This window comes from Helicoverpa zea, chromosome 2, assembly GCF_022581195.2.
Source record: "Helicoverpa zea isolate HzStark_Cry1AcR chromosome 2, ilHelZeax1.1, whole genome shotgun sequence".
NCBI lineage: Eukaryota > Metazoa > Arthropoda > Insecta > Lepidoptera > Noctuidae > Helicoverpa > Helicoverpa zea.
The window spans coordinates 1,758,093-1,783,912 of NC_061453.1; the positions used below are offsets into that span (position 1 = coordinate 1,758,093).

A 25,820-nucleotide genomic window follows, 5' to 3' on the forward strand; every position below is an offset into this window, starting at 1 on the left:
GCAAAAGTAAAGTTTGGTTTTACCTTTGGTTTTACTTTGTATTATGGCTGAACCGATGTGATATAATACAGAGAAGGAGTATGTATTCTTTGAGGATGTGTGAATTAGCTGGTCAACTGTAATTACTTAACCTACATAAAACTATTGCTATCTGCATTAGCAAAATTTACCCTTATTTTCATTTTCAAAATTCTACCATTAATTTATTCGTATTTCCACCCACCAGAAAACCCGAAATCACCTCCCACGTAGTAGACGACGTCTTCCTCCGCACTATTACCGAAAAGAAGACCATAGAAGACATTGAGCGTCACAAACGCCTGGTCACTGAATACAAGCAGGTCCCAGCACCTCCACCACACTTCGACGTGACGATACGGAACCATACGGTCCCTGAGGCACAGTGGGAGAACTTCTCAGACATCAGCTCGGCTTCTGGCATGACTTTGACTCCTAAGATGGAGAGGGTACCGCTTTCGTTGCCGCCGCAGAAGTATATTGGTAAGTTTGGGGTTTGTTTTGAGATAGATTTTGTAGGGGTAGTTTGTGCAGGCATTTTACTGGTCTGTTGATAGATATTGTGGAGTTTAAACGAACTCTGTATTATGTATTCTTAGTTTTCCTCAGAGGCTTTTTTATGTAACCTGTATGTTTTTTTTAATGACTTTTTTAATTGCTGAAATTAAAAGGATTTTAAGGGACGCTTCTCAAAGTAGCACTCACTTATTACTTGCTCTGTAACTTTTTTGGACATTTGTACATCCCAAAAATCTTAATATTTTAAGAGAAAAAGATAGTGAATTCCTGTTACAGTTTCACCAAAATGCTAATTCAAAAATATTTTTTTACGTCTCCAGGTACAGGCGGCCCCGACCTATTCTCCCCGGAGCTGATCAAGCAGACCGGCCAAGTATACCAGTCCCCCGATCTCCCCCTCCTCCCCGAGCTGCCCCCCGCCCGCAACCCCCTGTTCAGGGACGAAGATGATGAGGACGTTCCGGAGCCGGTACCAGCTCCGCCCGTGCCGACCAACTGGAGTGTGCTCACTAGGGTGCTGAAGACTGAGGCGCAGGATGAGGTAAGCGTTTATTTTATGAGAAACATTAATTTCTTTTAGTGTTTGTTTCATAACTTTGGTATTCTTACTTTATTAGAGAATCTTTATGGGCATACCATGGTATTTTCGAACCGAAATACGTGTCGTGTAAGTACATGGGCCAAAGGCGACCAAGTATTTGAATCAATTATTTTGTCGTTTATTTATTATCAGAATCATAATGCCATGGCATGTTTAACAGGACTATTAAAACTACTTTGATTAAAGATACTTAAAAGCTAAACATAGGACCTTAAAAACTCTTCAGGTTTATTGGTAGTTGTAAGTTAATGCTCTTAGATTGTGTTCAAATTATGGCCTTATTTCACCTCTCTTCATACTTTTTCTCAGGTCCTCTCAGAAACCGAGCGCTCCTACCGCTTGACCCGCGAAGAGCGTCTCCGCTGGCGCGAACTCATCACTCACGAGAGCACTCTCCGACGCGAACTGGCGCGCTCCTCCACTCGTGAGGACTTCACCCGAGTCGCACATGACCACAGGTTCGCGCCCCTGTACGCGCCGCCCAAGTGGGAGGTCATTATAAGAATACTGGCACCGCCGCCTGATAAACCCAAGGTAAGGAGAGCAGGATCTGATTTAGCATAAGAATCTTTATTTGCAGAGGCTCAGTGTAGCAGGTGTTTAGGTTGGTTACAATATTTACAGCATGTCTAACCGCACAATCGGTATGCAAATCGGTATGTTGACCGTACATACTCGCCTCTGCATCTATTTGGGGGGTTTGACATTGCTGAAGTTATAAAAACACAGCACATGATCATGTAGACTCAGGCCATGATCTCTGTATACCAAGTGCATGACTCTCAACAAATCTGACAAAACAAGACTAAGAGCCAGAATAGGGATAAAAGATTAAAGGGCAGGAGGATGATGACGATGACATTAGGCTAGATTGGAAACTGACCTGGCTGATTAATAACTATTGTCATGTTGATGTTATGTCGACTTTCAAACTGAATATTCTCTCTTCCAGAATCGCTACCGCAAGAAGACAGAATGGGACTCGCGGTCGCGGCGCAGTTCCCTGCCCACGCTGTACGAGTACGACAGCGACGCCACCTCCCTGCGCGACCCGCAGCGCTCGCGCCGCTCCTCCTACCGCAGCGACCATGTTGATATGAGGTAAGTAGCTACACTTCTTGCAATCTCAACAGTGGTCCCCAAAAATTCTTTTCACAAGTAGGTACGCGTATTTATCTCATATCCCTCAAACACCAGCTCATACTGGTTTGTGCTCAGCAATTCCTTCAATGTCCTCTGATGACAAAAAGTGTGATGAGAGCTATACGAGGGGATTTCGTTATTTATATTCGTCTAAGTATATTTGTCTAACATAAGTTTGTGATTTCGAAAATTATTTTTTGTGAGCCTGTGTATCTAAGATGATAGAAATATTTGAGGGAGAAAGGCTTAACAGCGACGTCTCTTTACCTAAACATGAGTAAAGAAATAAACTAAATTCAAATGTTATCCAGATCAATGTCGGAGATGATGGTGGACTACGCTCGAGAGCAGGCGGACACTCACTCGGAGGTGTCGGGCGGCACACAACTGGGACGATACTACGACGACGACAGTGACTCCGAACATCCATTCCATCAGAACCAGTGAGTATATTTCAGTTCTACTATGTATATGTCTCCAGTTGTGTATTTTTTAGAACTGTTTTTATCCCCAAAGCAAAAAGAGGTGTCAAAAGTTTGAATGATAAGTGTTTCTGTCTGCCTATCTATCTTTCTGTGGCACCGTAGCTCTTAAGACCTCAATTGACGTGAAATTACAGTATAGCTGATTTATTTTGCTGGTCCTATTCTGAGCTGTGTACTAAATTTTGTACCTACTGTGTGCATCGAATAGCCATAAATCTAAGAGTAGAACAATCGGTACGTTGAACGTGAGACCTTAGTTTATAAGAATTACTAAGAAACACTTAAATGATTAGTAGACATGATTTCACAGCTGAAAATGCCTCCAACGATTTATTTACAAAATATTTTTTCTTTTCTCAGGCCATGGTCCCGTCACTCCCTGCACCGCTCGGTGAGCCAGCCGTCGCTGGCGCGCTCGGCGACGGAGGTGGTGGAGCAGTGGACCGCGCCTGAAGGGGACGTCACTCCCACGCCTGGACGCAGGATTAGAGGTAAGGCTTTCTGCACAAGCATTTGCGCATACACAAGTGCACTTCCTATTTTTTACTCTCATAGTCCGATAGGACGGCAATTCAACACCACTTAAAAGAGATCCTCCGGAGAGTCTCCAATGCAAAGGCATATCAATCACCAGATTCTGGGCTGGACACGCAATCGAAACCGAGACTACTAGCAGACGCGCTATCCCAATATTAGACAACGAGACGGTCAATCAAATCGTATGAAAATAATAAAATGTTCTAATATGATGTTCTTCTTCTAGGTCCACAAGGATTAACGACCTTCACATCATCCGAAGTGCGAACCTTCCAAGCGTCCCGAGAGTGGCGCGAATAGACGCCATTGTTAGCGCGATACAGAACAATGCAACTCACGATACGAGCAATAGATGGCGCTGTACGCAATTTTGTAAATTGACAGGAATTGATTTAATTACTTAGTAAAACATATACGTAGGTATTATGCTCAAAGTTACTCAAGTGATAAACTTCACTGCCTTATTTACATTGATTTTTATTTCATACATTCCTTGATGTTTTAGTTTAGTGCGATTCCGTCCATTCGTGACTAATACCTGTTTTGTGACATAATAGAAGTAATTGAATTGATTTTATATAAATTTAATGCTTGGCATTATTAAGATTTTATTTTGTAATAAGATATAAATGATGTGTACATTGACGATGTGTAAAATGTATAATATTTCCACGCGGAATCTAAACTTTTATATACTTTTTTGAATATTGGTGAATACTTTTGTATTGATTTTCAGGATTAAGATCTTTACGTACTTAAAATATAGTTTTAAAAAGCGTGTCCATTATAGTATCATAGGTACAACGTATACAAAAGATACCATTATTTTAATTAACAAGTTTTAAAAGGTCAACTATATTTAGTTTATTTTAGGGTTGAATTCCATAAAACTTATTTTTATATCTTTAAACTAACAAAGTGCCAAAATGATAATTAACGCTTCTTAACAATCATTGATTTTCTTGTGAGTGTACATTTTTATGTACATTTTGAATATTTTTTTCTTACATAGCTATGGATTTTAATAATCTCGGGAAAAGTTTATTAAAGTTATTTCGCTTTTTTTTTCTGCCAACACTAATATTAGGTGTAAATAGGTAAATGTAAGTCAAAGAAGTGTTATACCTAGCAGTTGAGGCAAGACGGACCACTTAAACCAACCCATTTAGTCTTGTGATGGACAAGTAAATATGTCATCTATATATAAAAAAAGAGAATTTGGTTGACTTTAGTCCACTACTTTATTAAAAGTATTTCTTGCCTCGGTTGCTATGTGAGTGTGGGATTTAAAGGGCAATGGGATAGTGCAAGTTGTGCTCAATTAGCGGTTTTTACATATTTTGGTGGAGACCAACTGTCTATGTCGATCTGATAAAAAGACCGTATTACGTCCACGGATGAAATTTAAGGACGATGGGCGTTTTGGTACCCTGTCCAACAGTGTTGAATCTAGTACCATTGCGTAGGTCTTGGCAAGGCAAAAAATGTTTACTATGACGACTAGTCCGAAATCCTTGTCCATTTCCCGTGACATCGACTAATAGAATGTGTAATGTTCATAAATCATCAACGTAGATGAAGTTCTTAAATCCAACTGTTTTGAATAAAAACTGGTAAAGTAAGAAAAAAACAGGAATATGGCCTTTTTAGAATGTTTGCCTGCCGATTGATTTAAAAAAAGACTGTGCAAACCTTTGCAGTTCACGCAGAACCAGCTTATGTATTTGATGAAAGTCTTTCAGTATTTACAATCAATTGAGGTGAAAAAGTCAGGAGACGATGTTTACATAGTCCATATTACGACTCAATCTTGCTCCTCAAGAGGTGCTGAGATAATGGTGAATTTCTTCTTAAAAAAAGATGAATAGAAATGTTTTGAACTTTTGTCAAATCAGATGACGATTGTGTTTCCGTAGTATGACTCCATAGACTATTACAACCTTTAGATTATAATAGAGTGTATCAATCAATGTAAGATGTCTGTTAACTGAGTTTAAAATTATTACACTGACGACATAAATGCCTCTTAATGAATTTGCATATATGGATGACATGTTTGTTTCTATGTCGATTCAATTTTTATCGTTCTTGGATCGGACAGCTAATTGAGGCAAGCTCCATAGTTTTTATTATTCTTCACGTAAATACCTTTCTAATGATATATAATACGTTGCTGTTGGAGCGGGTACCAAATCCCATACAAAGTGCCCATTGTCCTTTTATATGAAAAAATGCAACGTATTAGCAATGCATTTGTGATTCTCATTGTAAACGAAGATAAAATTGCAAATGAATTTTAGTTTAAACTTTATTGCCAGTTGCAAAAAAATAAACCGCGGTAACCATGTGGTGCTAAGACATTAAAAATATCTAATATTTTTTTGTATCAATTGAATTTGTTTACATGTAAATTTTGTATTTACATTGTGAATTGATGTATTTTAATATTAAATATACGTATCTTAACATTTTAGCTGTCGATTTTCATTTAAACCAGGTTCCTTATTTTCATACCCCAATAGCTACTCACTATAATTAAGGTTTCTATAAGTAATATATAGCAGATAATTCTTAAACTTTATAATGTTTGGTATTCGTGTGATTATACCAATCTATCCGCATAAACCAATTATGTTCCTGTAAAATAATTTGGTTATAATAACCACAACAAAATAACATCGTCATAAAATTGTATTCAGAATTTTATTTTGATCCATCGAAAACAAAACGAATGGAAAACTCTATACATTTTGTTAAAAATGGCTTAAATTAATAAATATGACGTTAGTGACATTGTTTTATTGTTATCTACAAAAATGTAATACATAATGATTCAAAATTCTAATAATTCGTCATTTAGGAACTCAAAAAAGCATTGAATTTGCACAAATTGACTACTTATACACATTTTATAGTATGAATATCGTTTCATATGTAAAATGTTGCACATAAGTGCGAAATATTTAAGGTTTTTACAAAAGTAAGAGTCATTTCAGGAACGTTAGTTACAAAATACATTGCCACAGATTTGGCAAGCATTGTTTTCCAAACAGTAAAGACATTTTTAAGGAAATCTGTGAAATATATTAAAAATTTGTAGCTTTTTCTATTCCAAACTTGTTTCTTGATTGACAAATAAAATATTGATGTGAAAATATTCATTCACATTTGATGAATATATTCCGTAGAACACACAAATGTTTTATCTAAATTTGTGCGACATATAAAACCAAGCGTTACAAATTCCAAAGGACAAATCGACGTAGAATACAAAGACGAGAAAAAATATGTTACATCACTTCCGAAAAAAACACAAGTTTCTATAATCAGATGTAACAATTTACAAGACAGTTAAAACAGTTCGTATCCTATCACATATTTTACATTCTCTATCAAGCTCAGTTATAAATAATTCTATTTGTACAACTATGAGAAATAAACAGCTCTTTTATTTACAGTCAACAATTAGGCCTATAGTGTTAATGTACTATAAACAAAGTGATTCTAAGATATGAAGTATTGACAGGTCCCTTTCGTCAGTATTTGGCATATATCTGTTATCGTTTGGCAATCCATTAATTTCTTCATTGTCTTTTCACACTTTCAATAGCATTCCAGTTTTATCATATTTCTGGTCCTTATGTCGACCGTCTAGGTTTACAGTCTCTAATGCTGAATCATCTACTTGTATATCGTGAAGTTCTACACATGAACACTTTATATGATCGTTTCTAATTAGTTTATCACGTCTATATTTGACTGATTGATCCGAGGGATTGTCGTCTTCTAGTCACTTGTTTCCAAAACCGTTTCTCGAAATGTTTCTCCTGTAAAAACATTGCATTATTCACGTATTACTACTTGTGTATTTGCTACACGATTTGCGGTTAATTTTAGTATAACAAAAATACAGGGTTATTTGGTTTCGTATTACATGTATTTCTTAAGAAAAGTCATTCCTACTCTATGTAACATTTAACTAGTAAAGAATACCTGATAAATATTCACGTAGTTTTGAATAACCCTGTAAATTCAGCTTTGATTGCTACTTTATATTGCAGTGGAAACTAAGAGGATAAAACCGCGTGAAATGTCTTTTTACAAAGACATTATAAGACTAATAAAATGCAAAATATACTAGCGAAACGAAGAAGTGGACGGCTGACTAGCGCGAAAAGAAATAAAGGATTGTGTAAAATAAAGGAAGGTCCAGCTAAGCTGCAGGATGAAGAATGAAAAGCTTAATGATATTTTATTAAAAATATATTTTCGAGAACACTCGTTCCAATCAAAATGGACAGATCAGTTCAACAGACAACAAAAACAAATTTAGCATATCTGAAAGCTGGATTTAAACTTTAATTCTAATTGTTAAGCAAAGAACAAATTGACATGAGCTTAGTGCCAAGACAATCACAATCATAACAATATACCAAACGGTAAATCTTAAGACATAGGTAAAGGTTAAAAACATGGAATATTTTTACTAAAATTGTTTTAGGACTAATTTAACAATATTATTTACGAATTTTAAAGATTTTGAAAAGAAAGGCAATTTTATTGGCCAATTTTTACTGAAGTTAATTAACATTATCTATCACCCGCTACTGTTTCGTATATCAAACGTTCCTTTATATTTTCACTTTCATTCACAAATCCGATCCAAAAAGATTTATAAAACACGATTCCCATTTTTGAATCATTCCATCTTCGAATTAGGATTTCCATTACAAACTATATTACTTGCATGAATTTTCATGTTTACTTGTTCTAATTAATTTACTAGGACGAAATTTCATAAACATTAATTTTGGATCTAAAATTAAGGCAGGTTATATAATTGTCCCGTTGACACTTCTGTCCGTATAGCTTATACTTACTAAACCCCGCAATATTTAATTGAAACCCACATCTTATATTAAAACGTGTACAGACTACGTAGGAAGTTTTCTCATTTATAATATCGATATCGACGACCTTTACGTTTCCTTAGCTTTAAATAATAGAAGTAATTTTTCTGTATAAAAAGTCCCGACAACACCACATAACATGGACGATGAAGATAAGACAGCTGTTGATGATATTTAGATTAGGAATGGAGGAGTGAATGAAAAAACTTCCCAGTTAGGTTTAAATCCAGCTGGTTGGCACAGATAAGCGTCGCGTGCGCTGTGCTCACACATAGCCATTGACAAAGCAAATCTTGTAATAGCCGGGGTTGCTCACGGAGCTGCGGCGCGGGGAGAACGGCCGCGCGCTCGACAGCACGAACGGCTCGCGCCGCGGGCTATCGGACGACGCGCGACGACGGAGGAAACCCATTCTGAAAATAATGTTTTTTTACTTGTGTTAGATACATAAAATCTTTATCTTCAAATAAATCACTGGTCTTTTTCATAATTTTCTACTTCCTACTATCACTCAGCATTCTCTTCATACTCAGCGATAATGAAATCGTCTGTTTCTAACAAAAGTTTTTGAAACGGCTGACAAATATTAAACATTACTGACATCTTCCCGTTCTGGCATAGAGAGCGCGTCCGCGAACGCATCGTCTGAACTTCCGCTCGTGCCAGTTGCTCCATCTCCATAGGTTTCTCGCTTTCTGGAACTAAAAATAATGGTATTTTTATTAAAGTACTAACCAAACACCTGAGATTTTGTTAGGAGTTTCCTTTCCACATGGGACAAACTGTATCATTTAAACAGTATCTTTAAAAAGGATCGTTCAGTTCCAAATCCAGATTACAGACTTGCACTATATGGTGCCTTAGGGCCTCCTCGGGACCATATATGTACTACATTATTCATATATGTTGTTGATGACGTACCCTTCCAGGCATATACAGAATTGCGCGAAGTAGTATGCGGGGCGGTGCGGCGCGGGTGCGCGCGGCACAGCGTCACTGCGTCGGCGCTCGCCACGCGCCGCAGCAGCGACCGCTGACACGCCGCGCGAAACGACCAGGGGTCGGACCCGCCACCCTGGAAACACAACTATATTTGAGCTCATTCAAACTGGAAAACAAAAGTTGGTCAGGAAAGACCAAAAAAGAACTCCCCTTAATCAAAATGTTCGAAAATATGTTAGCTTATATTTCTTCTTTCATCACATTTTATTCAAGGCCTTACTCTAGAGAGTAAGTGCCATCAATCTCTACATCAATGATTGTATTACACAGTCAGTTACTTACGCATTATACTAGTTGGTTATTTTTTATCTATCAGTTATTATTTTTTAGCTACAATTAAAATTGTAGTGTGTGTCAGTTGAAAGCACTGCTAGACAAAGGCCTTAAATTAAAGTAGAAGTATCAAATAGTTACCCAGGACACCTCCTGTTCTGCCAGCATATCCTTCCCCTGGTCCAAAGCAAGTCTCATCTCCGCTCGAGGAGTGAGTCGCTCCGGCGTCGGTGGTGTCGGTTCCTCCCGTGGTGAGGTAACCTCCGGTGCTGGTGCTGGCTCCGAGGCTGAAACGGCTGACAAAGTTGCCACTTTAAAATACAAATTTTTTGACATGGGAAAGTATAATCTAAATATGTATCATATTCGCTTCTAAACTTATTATCACACCTTGGTTTTTTAAAGCCTAAAAGTAATAAAGATACAACCAGCATAATCAATAATATTTCATCTCAACTAAAACAGTTACCGAGACCCTGGCACTTAAAAGGCCTACGAAGGAACATGATGGGATAGTACGTAAGAGTCTGACACTCCCTCACGCTGCTAACCCACAGCGGGAGGAGTAATTTGATTATTTCCCATCAAAAATAAAGCTGCATCACCCTCGCAAGATGGAATGATTAAGAAACTAAAAGAGTTTTCTTATGAAATAAACAGTGCCTTCGTGATTTGCTGCTGTATTTCTTTTTTATCTGTGAATTTAATTTTCAATAACTAAAGTGTTAAATAAACAAGTTCATAGTATACCTGGTCCGGGTTGGTTGAGTGACGTGGGGTTGTGTATAGTGGTGCGTTCGAGTGTGGAGGGCGTGCTGTCCGAGCTGGCTGAGCCCCGACGACCAGCTCCAACAATGGCACGCACCTCCGCAAACTCTCTTGAAACTGTAGCAATAAAGAAATAAGCATATACTGATGGTACATGAGCATCTACATTATGTCAATCATCATTTATATAGGCTCAGGCTATTGATCTGGTGCTAAGCTGCCATCATTAAGTTTAATTTAACAATTGCTTCTTGGCATGCTACTGACTGAATAATCACTATATATAACATTAGATAGATAAATTGATATATACTTTATTAGGTACACCAATTTTACATTTTTTATCTTAAGTCTAGTTAAAGTAGTTGGCATAATGGGCGGTCTTATCGTTAAGAGCGATTTCTGCCAGACAACCTTATTAGTTTCGCTTTCGATGCTATCATAGTGTTTAAATATTTCTTATAACTGAAACTAGGTAACGTTACCAGATAGTAAGGGCGTCGAGGGCGCCTCGTTGGTGGGCGTCCGGTCGGGGCTCAGCTCGCACTCGGCGCCACCACCTCCCTCCCCTCCAGCAGCTGGGCCGACGCCCGCACCCCCGCCCTCTGGTTCTGCAACATCACCACTCCTGCACTCTCAACCACCAACACACCATCGTGATCAGTCCGTAACAGTCCAGTGTCTATGTGTGTGTGATCATGTATACAAAACATGTACTGAATAAATTGATATCGTATGTAAACATCATACATAGTAATAATACTATACGTGGAGTGCTAGCTACATATTGGTACCATGCGTACAGGGGAACAAATTGCCTGTTTACCAGAAATTAATATTTGATCTTTAAGCTCGAAACCATTCTCGAATAAGTAAAAATATAAGAAGCTAAGCTTTAAATTAAAGCAGTTATTATTTCTGGTAAAATGCGTACATTTAATGATTTTTGTAATAATACTCATGCATCGTGCTGACTCCGTAGAGAGGTACATTAACGTCATGATCAATAAATTTGTGTTTATTTGCGAGACTCTTGGATCTCTCACCTTCCATCAAATGTCAAGTTGTCCATTTCTCTGTCAAAATGTATTTTCTCTGTTAGTAATGTTAGGGGTGCTTGACACTGTATTGTGTGCAAATGTTAAAGTTGATGTAAGAGAGTATTCAAATGATTCATTCCATACTTTTGCATTCATCGCCTCAAACAGACACTTTTTATTTACAATCGAAAATGCTAAATGCAAAGAAAAGTTTTGTATGAAGAAGAACACAATTAATGCCCAGAAATATTATGCCAGCGAGCATTGCTTTAAATCTCTTACAGATGGCAGTATGAATGCTACAAAAGAAATGCAGAGTCCTACCAAAACGTAAAGTCACTACCGTCGCTCACAGAACATCGCACACATGATCCTCTAACTAACACTTACCGAAAGCTATGATGTCGTCCATATACGCTTGGGGAACTCACCTTGATCGGAAGCAGAGGGCGGCGGGTGCGGCACGTCGCAACAGTCGTCAGCATCGAGGCCACGCTCGCTGCCCTGCGCCAAGCGCCGCACCAGCGGACCAGTCACAATGTGAGATATAACCTAGCTACGGGACTTTACTTCCATTTGCCAATAGCTGGAGCACGAGTCCAGACATAAAATATTTCGAAATATCAAAGCCTTCAATTTTGAATTTTGCCTTGCTCTATTCGCGATTTGTGGCGGTCGTTCAAAGTTATTCTACCTAATTTCAAATAAATAACATTTAAGATACTTAGGGGTTTACTCAAATATTTCATGCAACAAGCATGCTGTACCCAATAACATTATTCTGTATAGTTATTGGCATGCTATGGGTTACAACGATACGCCTACATTACTATAATAATAATTAGCTATCTGCCAAATTTGACTTCTTGACAAGATTTCGTGCAGCTACATATGAATGTAAACCATGGTAAAAATTGATGTATCTAATTGAGTCAATTTTGACAGACGATATTTATGTTTTACACATATTACATTCGATGTGAACAAATATCTTATTTAGGTCATAAATTAAATATTACGTACGTATTACTTATTAGTATTACATATCAATACAATATTACATTTGGTCGGTTAGGTTAGGTGTTTGCACCAAACTTCGGCTCTGGAAAACTGTAGGATATTATTACGGGTTTTGGAGTGCATTACATCAAGTTTGTGAATTCTGGAGATTTATTGTAAAATGTAACAACTTCAAATACAACGTTATTAGGAACTTTGGTGCAACTATTTGTTAGAGTTCTATTATAATTAGCGTTAATATTCACCTGGTCGTCAGAGTTGGTGGGGGTAGGCTTGTTGTCTTCGCTACCACTGTCAGAACACTCTTCCTCCATGAGAGGTTCCAGTCTTCTCCTAAAAACATCCCTACGTTCAAGGTAGTCATTAGTATTGTGTTTCTTTGAAATTTTTATGTCTATGCCGATTAGTTTGCGATCCCAAAACTCACTTTGTAAGGATTTAAATTAGGAATAGTGAAAGGCTACAGTGTTAGTTTTAGAAACGCAGAAAAGAGTGTCTAAAAGTTTTTGTACATTTGATTATAAACAATCAAAAAGTTAAAATATTATTCGTTCTAAGTAAAGCATTTGAGAACATGATAAAAATTATGAAATCTGCACAAATATTAACTACAATAATTGTGCTTAAGCAAATGGTTTTATCTAAACAGCTTTATCTAATACTTTGCCAAATATGTGCATAATAAGTAACCTTTATTTTGTAAATAAGCATGCTTTAGATACATTTTAATTATTTACCTTGGCAAAAGTGGTCTCATGGTTGTAGGTCCTGTAATAGTTGGGGCCATGAGGAGTTCATCCATCATCAGCTCCGTATCATCATCACCGGCGTATGAAGATGATGACTTCGTTGGGGACTGAAATGGTGAAGGAATTTCCATTCAAAAGGCATAACATAATTCCTGAATATTCCTTTTTCTAGCTAAGCTCTTGATTGCTGTTTCAGTTCTTATAAATTATTTATTTAAAACTGGTTTATATTCTATTCTACCATTTACATTACTCCTCATCTTTTAGTTTTTTGTTTCAATAATAATAAAGTACACAAATCTTTACCGACAGAGTTCCATGTTCAGAATCAGGCAGGTTATCCGACAGGTCTCCAGATGATGGAGTGCCCCAAGCTTCTTCGCCACTTGCTCCACTCCCCTCCCCCGTTTCTCCAGTGCCCTCTTCTGTACCAATTGTGGACTTCCAATCACTTACTCCGAGACATCTAATAAAATCAAACTGTTTAGTATCATGGAAACCTTTATTATTAATTGGCATTACGTTGATTATATTAGCTACAAAATATTATCTAGATATAATATTTACAAATATTTGCTAGCTCTATGATTAAAATGATTTAAGAGGTATAAAATTCCCAAATTAGTTAAATTCACTCACTACAATTATTAGGTTACAAGTCTACAAATTATAATAATTATAATATTGCAAAATGTTTATATATTCTATTAATATTAAAGTCTAATTTTAAAATATATTCCTAGAATAATTTCATATTGATGAACGATTATTTTGAAAACTAGCGTTAAGACATAATAGTCGTATACCATTATTTCTAGCAAAAACTACAATAGTATCTAGTTACGGTATTTGCAAAACGTATATAAATATTTTTATACTTTCTAATTCTATTAATAATTATCAATCTCCTGTAATTTTGGAATTGCTCTAGGAGCTGTATTTGTATAAAAATAGTCACAAAATATATTAATAGTTTAACTACATATTCCACCCAGACATACTCATCGCTCCTTCTTGTCTCTCCATCGATAAGATTTCCACCTATTTTGGGAAAAATATTATTAGGCACGATAGTATTTTAAATGACAATAGAACTTTGGTAAAAACAAGTAAAGGTTTTGATGATTTAGGTTACCCCATGGGCCTTCGCCATTACCTATTACTTATTTAAATATTTGGATGGCTTAGAGAAGAAAATATCACTAAATAAAGAGAAAGATGAATAATAAAAATAAATGGTAGTATCGGTTAAAATGGGTCCAGATTTTATTCAAAAATTTCATGTTAATAATAGCATACCTTTCTAAGAACGAAGGTTGTTTGTGCGCTATAGCTGTGCTGGGTACACTCTCAGTATAACTGAAGATGTTCATTTTCTCCACGACAAAAGACCCGGCTCTTGCTGTCCAGCCCATTATACCACCAGCAGCACCAGTTACTAGAAAAAAAACAATAACAGATATAAGGTTTGTTTTTAAGTAATCTTCATTTGTGTTATTACCATTTTTATGAATGTTACCTGGATTGTTATAAGCTTTCGAAGTTTCTGGCTCTTGTGCTGTCAGTCTTACGTTGCCATCGTCAGTCTCATCGGACGGTAATCTCTCCAGGCTTGACATTGTTCCATATCTTAAACAACATTAGTAGTCTTTACAACAATACCGACCAGCTTAAAAATAAACTTATAATTTTTGTTAACACACCTTTTGAGCGTTACATAAGGCAGGTCGTCTGGGACATCAGGGGAATCTGGGGACTCATCTACAAGGTCATCCTGAAATTTTAGAAGAAAGTCAAAATCATTGAAATCTGCTAACAAGTAACCAACACCTCAAAAGAGAACTCACAGTCTTATTAGTGGAATTATAGTCGGGCGTTGGTGGGACGACAGCTATATTAGGAACAGGAGATTCTGACTTGACTGAGCCAAGGCTACCTGGCCTAGAACATGGATTGTTCAAACTCGTCCCTGAAGCTCTTTTAAATGGTTCGACTCTCATTAAATGCGCTGCAGGATTGATGGCTGATAGGCCCATCAACATTAGGGGTCCTAACTCTAAATCATCATCTGAGCCTGCGTCAGTAGCATTTGCATTTACATCTTCAGTCTTCTTATTTATGTCACCATTCATTTTACTGACTGCTGAAATGCCCATTCTAGGGGACCGTCTGAGACCTCTCTCTATTTTAAAATCATTGTCATCTTCGTGTATTGAATCATCTTCTAAGAATACCGATGACGTCTTCAAACAAGAACCGACATTCTCCCTTTTAGTTATAATATTCATGCCTAAAACTTTGTTGAGTACGTTTTCAGCTTTCTGTCTAGTAATTTGTTCTTTTCTAACAGACGCAGGCGATGGGTAGCTGGACGTTGCTGTTTTGGTTTTCGTTAAAGTTATACTTTCAACACATTTCACCTCGTTCAAGTATTTCTCTTGAGCAATGACGCATTGGACCTGGTTGGCAATGTTTGAATTGGACATTCTTAAATCGTTAGAACTAGAATTAAAGACCATAGAACTACAGGTTGTGTGGCTAGTTGACAGTGGACTGTTTCGACTACTAGATGATGGACTTGGTGATCTTATTGAGTTATCTTTTCTTAATTCTAACTGGCTCTTTGTATGAATTGAATGAACGCTTCTGCTTAAAATTGGTGAATCAGTTTTCAGTTCGTAAGACGTTGATTTGAGCATTCTCTGGCTTTGTTCTATAGAATCTATAACCTTCTTCGCTGCTCTGGGCCCATCTTCGGGACGCAATTTAATGGCATTTTTACGTTCTAAGTGTGAGAAGTTTCTTGGCTTGCGATTGCCACAATGTGCGCTACATGGACTGGTGGAACTCTTATTAGAGTTGGAATTTTGGGGCGATGCCTCGGTTTTTGGTTTGGCGGGTATCACTGGCGGTTCCTTTTGGGACACTAAGGGACTATTTGGTTTGGACAAACACTTTTTGTGGCACTGTCTGCAGACGGGTATCGTGTCTACAACCACTGGGCTTGTCCTTACCGTTATCTGTAATATAACAGTGTTTTTAATGAAATGTATTCATGACATTTTAGAATTATTGCTGCTATACATACTTGACTTCCTGAATTGCTGCTTTTTGATGGACTTCGATCGTTATCCTTCTTGTCTCCTGGCGACGTTCCTTTAGCTTCATGGCTTGAAACAAGATCGGCTACCTCTAACAGATTAAGTTCTTTGGACCGTTTCCTTAATTCCTCTACGCTCCACATCTAGTAAAAATGGTATAGTAAAATAAATAAACATCATTTTCTTTAGTTTTCGTTTACCAGTATACCCTTCTATTTCAACATTTAACGGAGGTGGAACCACCGTTATCATTGATAATTTGCTTATCATAACTTACTTCCATATCAGGTTCAGGTGGATCCAGCTCCTCGGCTTCAGGCAGTTGCGTCATCCACCTCTGCAGATGAAGAGTAGATCCTCTGCTGCGAGTACTCCTGGCTCCTTCAGTGGCACTTCCCCCTCCCCCAGTCTGTGTTTCCACTGAACTGCGTCGCGTCTAGAATGTTCCAGAAGTTTTGAAGTGTTTTATGTAATTTACCACCACTATTTATGTAATTTAGGGTTTTTCTAGGAAATATTATGTTATGTTTAGTTTGGTTAAGTGGATATTTGGTGATATTAGAATAGGTGTAGTTTTACTTACTTTTTGATTATTAAAACACATAACAAAACTTGCTTCTAGGAATTGTAGGTTGTGAAGTATTGCTATTTATTACTCGTGTATTTTCAAAATGAGCTATTTTTTTTTTTATTAATTTATTGACTAAGAACTTTAATGTAATAGTAAAGTGAACGAAATTAAAACCAGCTATGTAAATTCTGAATTTGTTTAGACCAATTTTAAGTATTTGAAAACAATAACATTCATTTGCTTAGCATGTAAAATATACAGAGAAAAATGGTAGATCTATAAAAAATAATTCAATATTCGTTAGCGTCGCAAAATTTTGGGCCCTCATTAAATAAAAATAATGTTATTTCGCCATTGATAAAATCACTTTATTTACGGATAATAAGAAATATTCTGCTCCGATCTAAACATAAATATCCAAATTTTATATTATTTAATCCATTAATATGTCATGAAGAAACCGGAACTATAAGTAAAATGCTTTCTCAAAATTATAATTTTTTCATCATACTATCATTAGACTATATTACTAATTTACACACAGCCAAAGACATCGAAAATTATCGGATTCTAACTACGTAGATTTGTAAAAAAAATGTTTATACACATACAAAAAATTTCCCGGGAAACGTTTAGGTTATGTGAACATTTTGCGATGCTAGCGACACAAGTAAACGATCTTCTAAATCGTCATTAACAAGTACATCTGCTGTTACATGAATAAAATACTCTATGTGTTTATTTATTACACTAATAAATAAAAAAGCATCAAATAAATCAGTCACATTTAACATCGACTACCATTTTTCTTTGTAAATATATTTATATCTAATGGCGATGAAGGTTTCAACATAAGAAGCATTGTTTAAATCAAAATGCTCTAAGTGTGCAATGATGGCAACTACATGATTGATTTCGCGAAGCAGATCGCCAAATATCCACATGACCTGTACAATTAACTCTATGTACAGATTTACAATGTTCAGTGTCTGTACATACAACATCAACACCGTATTCGCTAATTGTTCCATTACACAGTTGGAGGATCGAGAAGTAGAGTGCGCCGCTCAAACAACTACCAACATAATGAAGCTTTTGAATTGTAAGAAAAGGACGGAAGACTTAAGCAAACGTGTTATCCAAAAAAGTGTAATGTATTGTACACAAATCTTTACTATTGGTACCCTATAGTTACATTTGACACTGATTTACTATTTGGTAAATATTGGCATACACATTTTCGATTATACTAAAGCGATTTGTAAAATACCCAATCGTGAATTCAGTTCTGTGATAAGTAAATTTTCATTAATACCCGGTCGCATATCATAAGTGGGGCTTCAGACTTACAAATTATTTTTCTCTAATATAATCAAAATACCGAGATTTCTTTAATACTGCTAATGTTCGAAAATATGTCTCTCAAAATTTTGTTACCACAACCTTAATCTCGACTATAAGCGATTTTTATAACAATCCAACAAACTCGCCAGTCTACTCGGCGAAAGCTTTCCACACCCTCTCCTAAACACCGGCTAAACATGACTACTAGAACACACCGTTCAAGATTTCGGTTCAAAGACCTATCTCCAATTGCCACGATTCCGGGGATAGCAGGAGTCTGCCAGCTCCGGATCGGACTCCGCAGATCAAAGTTCCAGATAAGCCGGCGGCGTCGGCCGCTCCGGCAGAGCCATCCGCTGCAGAAGGGGATCGTCTGGCAGAAAGATACGCTCCTCGACATCGTGTTTGTACGAAGGGTCGACATCCAAGTCTGCTAGAGCTAGATCAGCTTCGAAGGATTCCCATCTGCAGGGTGAACTTTCTGAATATTCATCGCCACCGTCAGGTGTTAGTTGGGCACTCGGTGATGTGTGAGGCTCATCATTCTTTTCAATACTTGACGACGAGACAAAGTGTGAGGAGAACGTTTGTGACTCCGCCGGGGAGAGATTAGCGGACGGCGTTTCAGGGGTAGGGGCTGTTCTCCATACTGTACTAAGGGGTCCTCTGACTGGTTGAGGAGTAGGGGACTCTGAACTCGTTCTGAAGTCAAAACTAACTCTGACTTCCTTTTCTGGGCGTTCTTCGACGAGCATGTTGAGGTGCGAGCGGTAGGAGCTGGCCGGTAAGAGGGCCAGGCTGGAGTGCCGTTGGATGCTGGACGCTGATACCTGGCGTTGCTGTGAGTCCAGCGTGGCGAGGGAGAACGTCAGCTGCGGGTCCGGCGAGTCCAGCGGCGAGCCTAGCGGAGTGCCTGACATCGTGTGGGCACGGTAACTGGAAGGGTGAAAGTTGGGATTTAGTGTGCTGTATTTTAAGAGTTGAGTGTGCTTTCGCAATACTAATGTTTGTATTTTTAAGTCTTCAATAATTCTGTTGAGTCATCTATCCACATTTAAAATAACTAGTACTTACATTTGCCTCTGCAGTAAGCTCTGCCAAACCGCCTTCAGATCGATGGAGGGAGCTCTTAACACGACTGTTCTTGTCCGAGCTGGCGTGCGTGGCGAACACGAGACTAGCGGAGACTCGCCACCTGCACGGCCCAGGATTAAGCGGAATTCCGTTGCTGGAATAGAAATATGATTTTTATAATAAATTAATAGAGAAAAAGATCAAGCTAGTGGGTAAGAAAACTTCCTTTCAATAAAGGAAAAAAAATAATTGTTTCAATTAATACATGTAATACAATCATATATGTAAGTTATTCTTTGTACAGCTGTGAATTACTTAAGCCTAAAAACTGTTACCAACCTTTCTTCCTAACATTGAACTGTGCTTCGGACACGGTCCCTAACGCGACTGGTTCCTCAGTCACGAACAGCACCCGGTCCCTCGAGACGGTAGCGAAGAGAAGCAGGTCACTGAACAGCAGCGCCCAGTATGGTCTCACTGCGCGACCCTCGACCCTCGAGAGCTCACCTCCGAAGATCCATTGACGACCTGCCGTGCTTAGCACGAATGGCTGCAAGGAAACACGTCATGTGAACTTCAAGTAGATCGATTTTGTAGCATCTTATTTAATTTTAAGATCTACATTTTATGTTTACCTATGTTTTACAAATAATAAATACTTTGACTTTGACTCTCAAATTATTCAATTTTCTTTAATTATGTGATAAGGAGGCTCTTTTCTAAAACATGCTTTATAACTATGTCATGGATCTCACTTTTACCATATTGCATTCTGCAAGAACTGATATTTACCTTACACCTAGTGAACACAAGTCGACTTTCCAAGTCGGCGACGGACAGCAGCGGCTTGCCATCTCCAGCGAGGCCCATCAGGCCTGAACCAGCTGTCACGTCTTGGTAACCACTCTATAAATACATATTACACTTATTTAATACTCAAGATCAAATGTAAAGTTCTTCTCTTTATTTTTGTTTTTTATTTTTTTATTATTCGCCAAACAGAATTATAGTAAGTACAGGTTTAGCAGTGACCCTCAAACTAGGCTGCGGCCTGTATCTTGACGATCTGAGTAGCAACATTCAGCTCATATAGCATGACTAAGGTGAAATGCTCACTCGTAATTTTAGTATAGACAAGTTCTAATACTATATTTCTGTTTTTTTTTTCCCGGTTCATCCATTGTATTTACCTGTAACTGCTCCACAATAACTTGAAGCTGCTTCTTCTCTAGCTGGTCGTAAGGTCCAGCACCATTTGCCGCCGCTGCCGCTCTCATCAGCCGGAGTAACTCTCGGAACTGCTCCAATGGTTTGTGGACTAGCGACGTGATGTCTGGTCTTCTTCTAGGTATGGGTGGGCTTGTGCAGAACCGGGAAAATGCTCCACTTGGGTCTTTTGACTTTTTTACCTGAATAGAAATGTTGCTGAATCAAGGTAATTTCATGAGAGGTAAATTACCTATAAAATCTTATTTTCCATATTCTCTGGACATTGTATTTATTATATTAATCATGAGAGATCCCAAGATTACTTTCATGAAGCTCTTTAAGGCTTACCAAAACACAGTCAGCTCTCTTGAGACCAAGGCAGTACTTTTTGTAAAGGCTAAGGAACACGGGAGTCTTCTGCAGGTAGATTGCGACCACAGTCGACGTCTGTATCTCTCCGTCATCTTGCACCACTTGGTCTAAGATGTCTTCTGATAGTCTGAAGATCTGGAAGTAAGGTGAAAGCTTTCTTACTTAAGGTAGTATATTTTTGGGTGAACTGCAATAGGCATGCATTCACTGATTTCAATTTACGGAAATATTATTGCGATCAAAGAAGATCTTTTACTACGTTCGCGTTGTCTAGTGTGTTACGATCTAATCCCTCATATTGATCCCAAATCCCATCATTGTGACCAATATATATGTTACCGTAAGATTACAAACATCGTTAGATTACAATCTATCTCGAGAGATTGTAAACTATCGAATTATTGTGAACCGTAACATCTGATTGCAATTTAACGCATTATTTTTCGCTATATTATAATCTATCGATGAGAAATTGTCAAATTGTCAACTGTCCGAAAGCTCTCTCTGATTGGTCAGTCTTTTTGTAAGATCGACCAATCACGACCAGCCGTTCTGTTCCCATGGAGTTCCCGTAGAGTTAGGAATGAAATAGAGGTGTCAGTTAAATAAAATAAATGCTCTTCAAAAATTCTTCAAGTATTAAATTTATATAAAAATAACTCTTATAAAAATACAGTTAGGTATTTTGTCTTCAAATACAAACTAATATTTAAAAATAAAATAAAAGGGGTGTTAATTAAACAGGCTTCTTTTTAATATCATTATTCGCCCCCAAAAATGTATGTTGCCTTCTAAATTACTAAGTCAGCCACAATTAATAAAGCGTCGAGCATCTAAATAATACTATCTTAGCCACGAGTTATCTTCCACTCTAAATACAACTCAGCATGATGGTTATTTTTTTGCATCTAAATTTGTAGCATGCATTCTAACAGTAAACTTCTTAAATACTATTAAATGACATCATAAAAATATTTATTTACCTTCTAATTTTTTAACTCGTACCTACTGAGTTTTTTGTTTAAAATATAACACATCCCATATTAATTGACCCAGCATGGAAGTAAGCATGCAACATGCAGCAAGCATAACTTCTGTCACGGCTCCGGCGCTGCGGGGCTCCGGCGGTCCCATGCGAGCTTATCGTCGCAGATGGTTTTCACGCTCACCACCGCAGCTTCGGCTTTCTGGCCGGCAGAGCCGGCCAGCCTCAGCCGCGGCGGCGAGCGCTGAAACTACCTGCGCCTCAGCTCGCAGGCCGCCTCGCCCCTCCGCGCCTACGCGGTTTTGAATTGCACTCTAGGGGTAGGGCAGACAAGACTACGTGGAGTCGGTTTTGCAGCGATTCGTTTTCGTCACTAACTTCAATTTTTAATTGTGTGTAATTTGAGTCTTAAAAATTAAGTACAATTTTTGATTTTATAAAAAATTAAACCGTCACTTATTTTTGCACGTCAAAGAGCTGTGACACCGGGAGTTGCAAAGAACATTGTCTTTTTTGACGTTCTACCAATCAGCGCGCAAGATGCATTCCGTTCTACGCCAGTTGACAATTTGACCGCTCTACATCGCTCTCGATCTTACAAAAAGACTGACCAATCAGGGAGAGCTTTCGGACAGTTGACAATTTGACAATTTCTCATCGATAGATTATAATATAGCGAAAAATAATGCGTTAAATTGCAATCAGGTGTTACGGTTTACAATAATTCGACAGTTTACAATCTCTCGAGATAGATTGTAATCTAACGATGTTTGTAATCTTACGGTGACATATATAAGTTGATCTAATGGGGCTCCGTCGCAAAATGTCTACTTCTCAAAATGTCCACTGGTCGCAAAGTGTCGTTTTCTCAGAATGTCTCTTTCGCAAAATGTCCACTTCACAAAATGTCTCTTTCGCAGAATGTCCACTTCGCAAAAAGTCCCTTTCGCATATTGTCCCCTTTTTATTTCTGATTTACTTTAATCAGAATTCATTTTAGCAATTAGCTTTCACATATATCATGTTTGACGTGTGTTTATTTGTTTCGATATAGGTAAGCAAAAAAAAAAAACATAGTACAAATCAGATTTATTTCTTTGCATAATCGCTTGATTTAAAGTAATTAAATTACCAACATGATTGTTATTAACTAGAAAAAAAAATTGAACACACTTTAATTACCTACCAACCGTTAACTGTAAAAAAATTACTTTTTTTATAAATTGTGGTAATGTCAAATTATTTCGTTCTAATTGAACCTTATATTTTTTATCAAAATAAATGTCAACTTTTCTTCTATTGTGCTGCACATTTTTAAAAAGACTGTTCCTTATTTCTCTATCCCAGTATTTACTTTCCTTTTTCAACTTAAAGACAAATATATGCAGACTTGGTTTTCTTGGTATACGTCCTGTATTAACGCGTCGGTGCCAGCTTTCCAAAGCATTCGTTGTTCGATGGCGTTGAAAAGCACAACTCAACAACTTGAATCATGATTAAAGTAAATCAGAAATAAAAAGGGGACAATATGCGAAAGGGACTTTTTGCGAAGTGGACATTCTGCGAAAGAGACATTTTGCGAAGTTGACATTTTGCGAAAGAGACATTCTGAGAAAACGACACTTTGCGACCAGTGGACATTTTGAGAAGTGGACATTTTGCGACGGAGCCATCTAATGATCAATGGAAATTGATTAGAGGTTATTTTCAACGTCTTGAAGTTATGCTACTAAAGTCTTTCACTGCATATAAGAATATCCATGGATTATGAATGAGTAATCATTTGTGAACGGAAACTTTGGTTATATTGTCAAAACTCACCTCTTCAATATTTTGGAACAGCAGCTGGTGATCATTTGGCGCTATGAGGTCTGCTCTCTCAGCAAGGGGTGACACAAATCTGACGAGGCCGAATTGTAGGCAGGTCCCGTAATGCTGCTCTCTGGCCACCACGGCTAGGAGCGCGCGTTTTCTGCCATCAGTTGCTAACCCTGGCGTCTGAGAGGGTTTAAATAAGCTATTAACTTGTGTGGAATTTTTGAAAAACAGGTGTGAATTATGAACGATTGTCAATGATTAGCACTTAGGAGCAGCTACATTGATGGATCATGATATTGGTCCTAATGTTTATGTATATGAAATTGGTATGGTGATAGTGTTTACCGGCTAACCCCTCCTGGATCTGATTCTGATTTACTTGCGTTTAGACTTTATTTGTCATTTCTTAAAGTGACATATGTCTGAGTTTGTATGACATTTGAGAGGGTAGTACTTATAATGTGTTTCTTTGTTTATTTGTCAAAAATGGCGTGAACTATTGATAATCGGTACAGTTTATCAATATGCCTAATTGTAAATTATTTCTTGTGTAATTCTAAAAATTCATGATTTGTTTATTGGTTTAGATGACTGATTAATCTGCTTGAATATAATGTTATTTTTATGTCTGCTATGTTGGGGTCGGGTTCCAGTCTTCTTAGATTCAGCAGGGTTTAAGATGTAGCGACTGCCGGTCTAGCCTCCTTTATTCAGTTTTAATGGCAACCCGATACCCCTTCGTGCAAATCTGACCCTTTATACAAAAATTCAACCTTTTGATAACTTTGGAAATTAAATTCAAGCGCAAAGTTATATGCAGTAAGTTGTATGCTAAATACTGGTTTCAACTTATGATAATGGGTGATGTAATGAGAACAAAGAAAAAAAAAATTAAAAAAAAAACAAAAGGAAAGTAAAAGCAATAAATTTATTTGCACTTAAAAATATAGAACATAAATTAAAAAACGAAATAAAAACAACAGGAACGAAATTTTTGCATCCAATACACGAATAAAATAAATTAAAATTAAATACAAAATCATAGAGTTACAAAAAGAAAATTATACAAAAAACACCACTATGATACCTACTGAAGTTACAACACGCATTACATAAGACAAAGAAAATAAATAAGAAAAGAAAAAAAAAACATTAACAAAATAAATATTAACAAAAACAGTAAGCTTAAACGTAACGATTCCCCTTTGAATGATTGTCACTTAAAAACTAAGATCGTAATAAAAGACCATACACTAGCTAAGACTGTGTAAACTGCAGATTTTTAAGGAACAATTTAAATTACAATAAAATTTTGACATAAAAATATTTACGTTACCATCTAAATAAATAATTTCATCAGTGATTTCTAATGGGTCATAAACATTTCGATCAAAAACCGGCAGTACACTTAATTTCCTATTTAGAATAATCTAGAACTTACAAACTATAATAATGGAATGTATCATGAAGTATGTACAAGAAAAAAAAAGAAAAAAAATAATAATAACAAAATGCGATACACACTACTGTACAACATACAACTAATGTTACTCCACACAAGAAAATACAAGGTCCAATACTAGCACCAAAATCGTTAAAAATTTTGCCTCAAAAAATACCAAAATAATAAATTCGAATAATGTTTCTAATGGCGAGCCCACGAGACGTACACAAACTTGCAGAAATATGATGAAACTAAGTCTAAATAACTTCAGAATCCAATTTTGGTAACTTGATGTTGGTATCGTTAATGAAAATTTGTTCGACCATAAATAACTTGAACGCGTTGACACCGATGATGGATAGGTACCATATATAGTTACAGATATTAAGTCTAAAATGTTACATCAAATGGACTCTCCATAACGATGACTAGTTTCCAAAATGATTCCGATGAGGTGCTAAACGATGATTCCGTTACCGACCTCTTTGGAGAATGTGACTTGGGGCAAATGGAGCTTGCGTCTGTCGAGAGACTGGCTGGTTGAAGAACAGGCGGTGGGGGGTCGAGCGGCAGTAGCTGGAGACGCTAAGGCTGCTCCTCTTGGGGACCTTGGAGGTGGAGGGGGCGTGGACTCCGCTGGAGGAATGGTCACCTGCGTCAGCCTCGGTCGGATCCCAACGCCGTTTGGAGGCACTCTTCTGAACGTTTCTATGTTCAGCATTTGACCTGCTGATCTGGAAAGAGGAAAAGTGGATTAGACAAAGATCTTACGGGCTTAAAAAGTTCATTTTTTATCAATCTTGATAAAAGCATAAATATAAATTAATATTGTCATCT

General features: G+C 37.3%; 2 protein-coding genes across 4 annotated transcripts in view; one reads left to right on the plus strand and one right to left on the minus strand.

The window, feature by feature from the left end:
* LOC124636827 (xin actin-binding repeat-containing protein 2) overlaps positions 1 to 5,776 on the plus strand; it is an 85,416-nt gene extending 79,640 nt beyond the window's left edge. For all 3 annotated transcript variants that reach the window (XM_047173006.1, XM_047173023.1, XM_047173015.1), the window contains 8 exons: positions 227 to 501; positions 858 to 1,078; positions 1,448 to 1,672; positions 2,091 to 2,239; positions 2,593 to 2,724; positions 3,127 to 3,257; positions 3,530 to 4,711; positions 5,520 to 5,776. In XM_047173006.1, the coding sequence (XP_047028962.1) occupies positions 227 to 501; positions 858 to 1,078; positions 1,448 to 1,672; positions 2,091 to 2,239; positions 2,593 to 2,724; positions 3,127 to 3,257; positions 3,530 to 3,603 (1,207 nt within the window). In that variant the 3' untranslated portion in view covers positions 3,604 to 4,711; positions 5,520 to 5,776. The remainder of the gene's footprint in view (positions 1 to 226; positions 502 to 857; positions 1,079 to 1,447; positions 1,673 to 2,090; positions 2,240 to 2,592; positions 2,725 to 3,126; positions 3,258 to 3,529; positions 4,712 to 5,519) is intronic.
* A 255-nt stretch (positions 5,777 to 6,031) lies between these two features.
* LOC124636820 overlaps positions 6,032 to 25,820 on the minus strand; it is a 59,946-nt gene continuing 40,157 nt past the window's right edge. Inside the window, exons 8-32 of the mRNA XM_047172994.1 lie at positions 25,465 to 25,717; positions 23,543 to 23,719; positions 20,713 to 20,871; positions 20,346 to 20,564; positions 19,948 to 20,061; positions 19,495 to 19,705; positions 19,156 to 19,309; positions 18,912 to 19,017; positions 16,444 to 16,602; positions 16,154 to 16,309; positions 14,913 to 16,085; positions 14,769 to 14,839; positions 14,585 to 14,694; positions 14,365 to 14,503; positions 13,372 to 13,531; positions 13,054 to 13,172; positions 12,562 to 12,661; positions 11,728 to 11,800; positions 10,742 to 10,867; positions 10,239 to 10,373; positions 9,630 to 9,784; positions 9,135 to 9,288; positions 8,815 to 8,914; positions 8,530 to 8,626; positions 6,032 to 7,130 (exon numbers count right to left, since the gene is read on the minus strand). Coding sequence (XP_047028950.1) covers positions 7,053 to 7,130; positions 8,530 to 8,626; positions 8,815 to 8,914; positions 9,135 to 9,288; positions 9,630 to 9,784; positions 10,239 to 10,373; positions 10,742 to 10,867; positions 11,728 to 11,800; positions 12,562 to 12,661; positions 13,054 to 13,172; positions 13,372 to 13,531; positions 14,365 to 14,503; positions 14,585 to 14,694; positions 14,769 to 14,839; positions 14,913 to 16,085; positions 16,154 to 16,309; positions 16,444 to 16,602; positions 18,912 to 19,017; positions 19,156 to 19,309; positions 19,495 to 19,705; positions 19,948 to 20,061; positions 20,346 to 20,564; positions 20,713 to 20,871; positions 23,543 to 23,719; positions 25,465 to 25,717 — 4,498 coding nt within the window. The 3' untranslated portion in view covers positions 6,032 to 7,052. The remainder of the gene's footprint in view (positions 7,131 to 8,529; positions 8,627 to 8,814; positions 8,915 to 9,134; positions 9,289 to 9,629; positions 9,785 to 10,238; positions 10,374 to 10,741; positions 10,868 to 11,727; positions 11,801 to 12,561; positions 12,662 to 13,053; positions 13,173 to 13,371; positions 13,532 to 14,364; positions 14,504 to 14,584; positions 14,695 to 14,768; positions 14,840 to 14,912; positions 16,086 to 16,153; positions 16,310 to 16,443; positions 16,603 to 18,911; positions 19,018 to 19,155; positions 19,310 to 19,494; positions 19,706 to 19,947; positions 20,062 to 20,345; positions 20,565 to 20,712; positions 20,872 to 23,542; positions 23,720 to 25,464; positions 25,718 to 25,820) is intronic.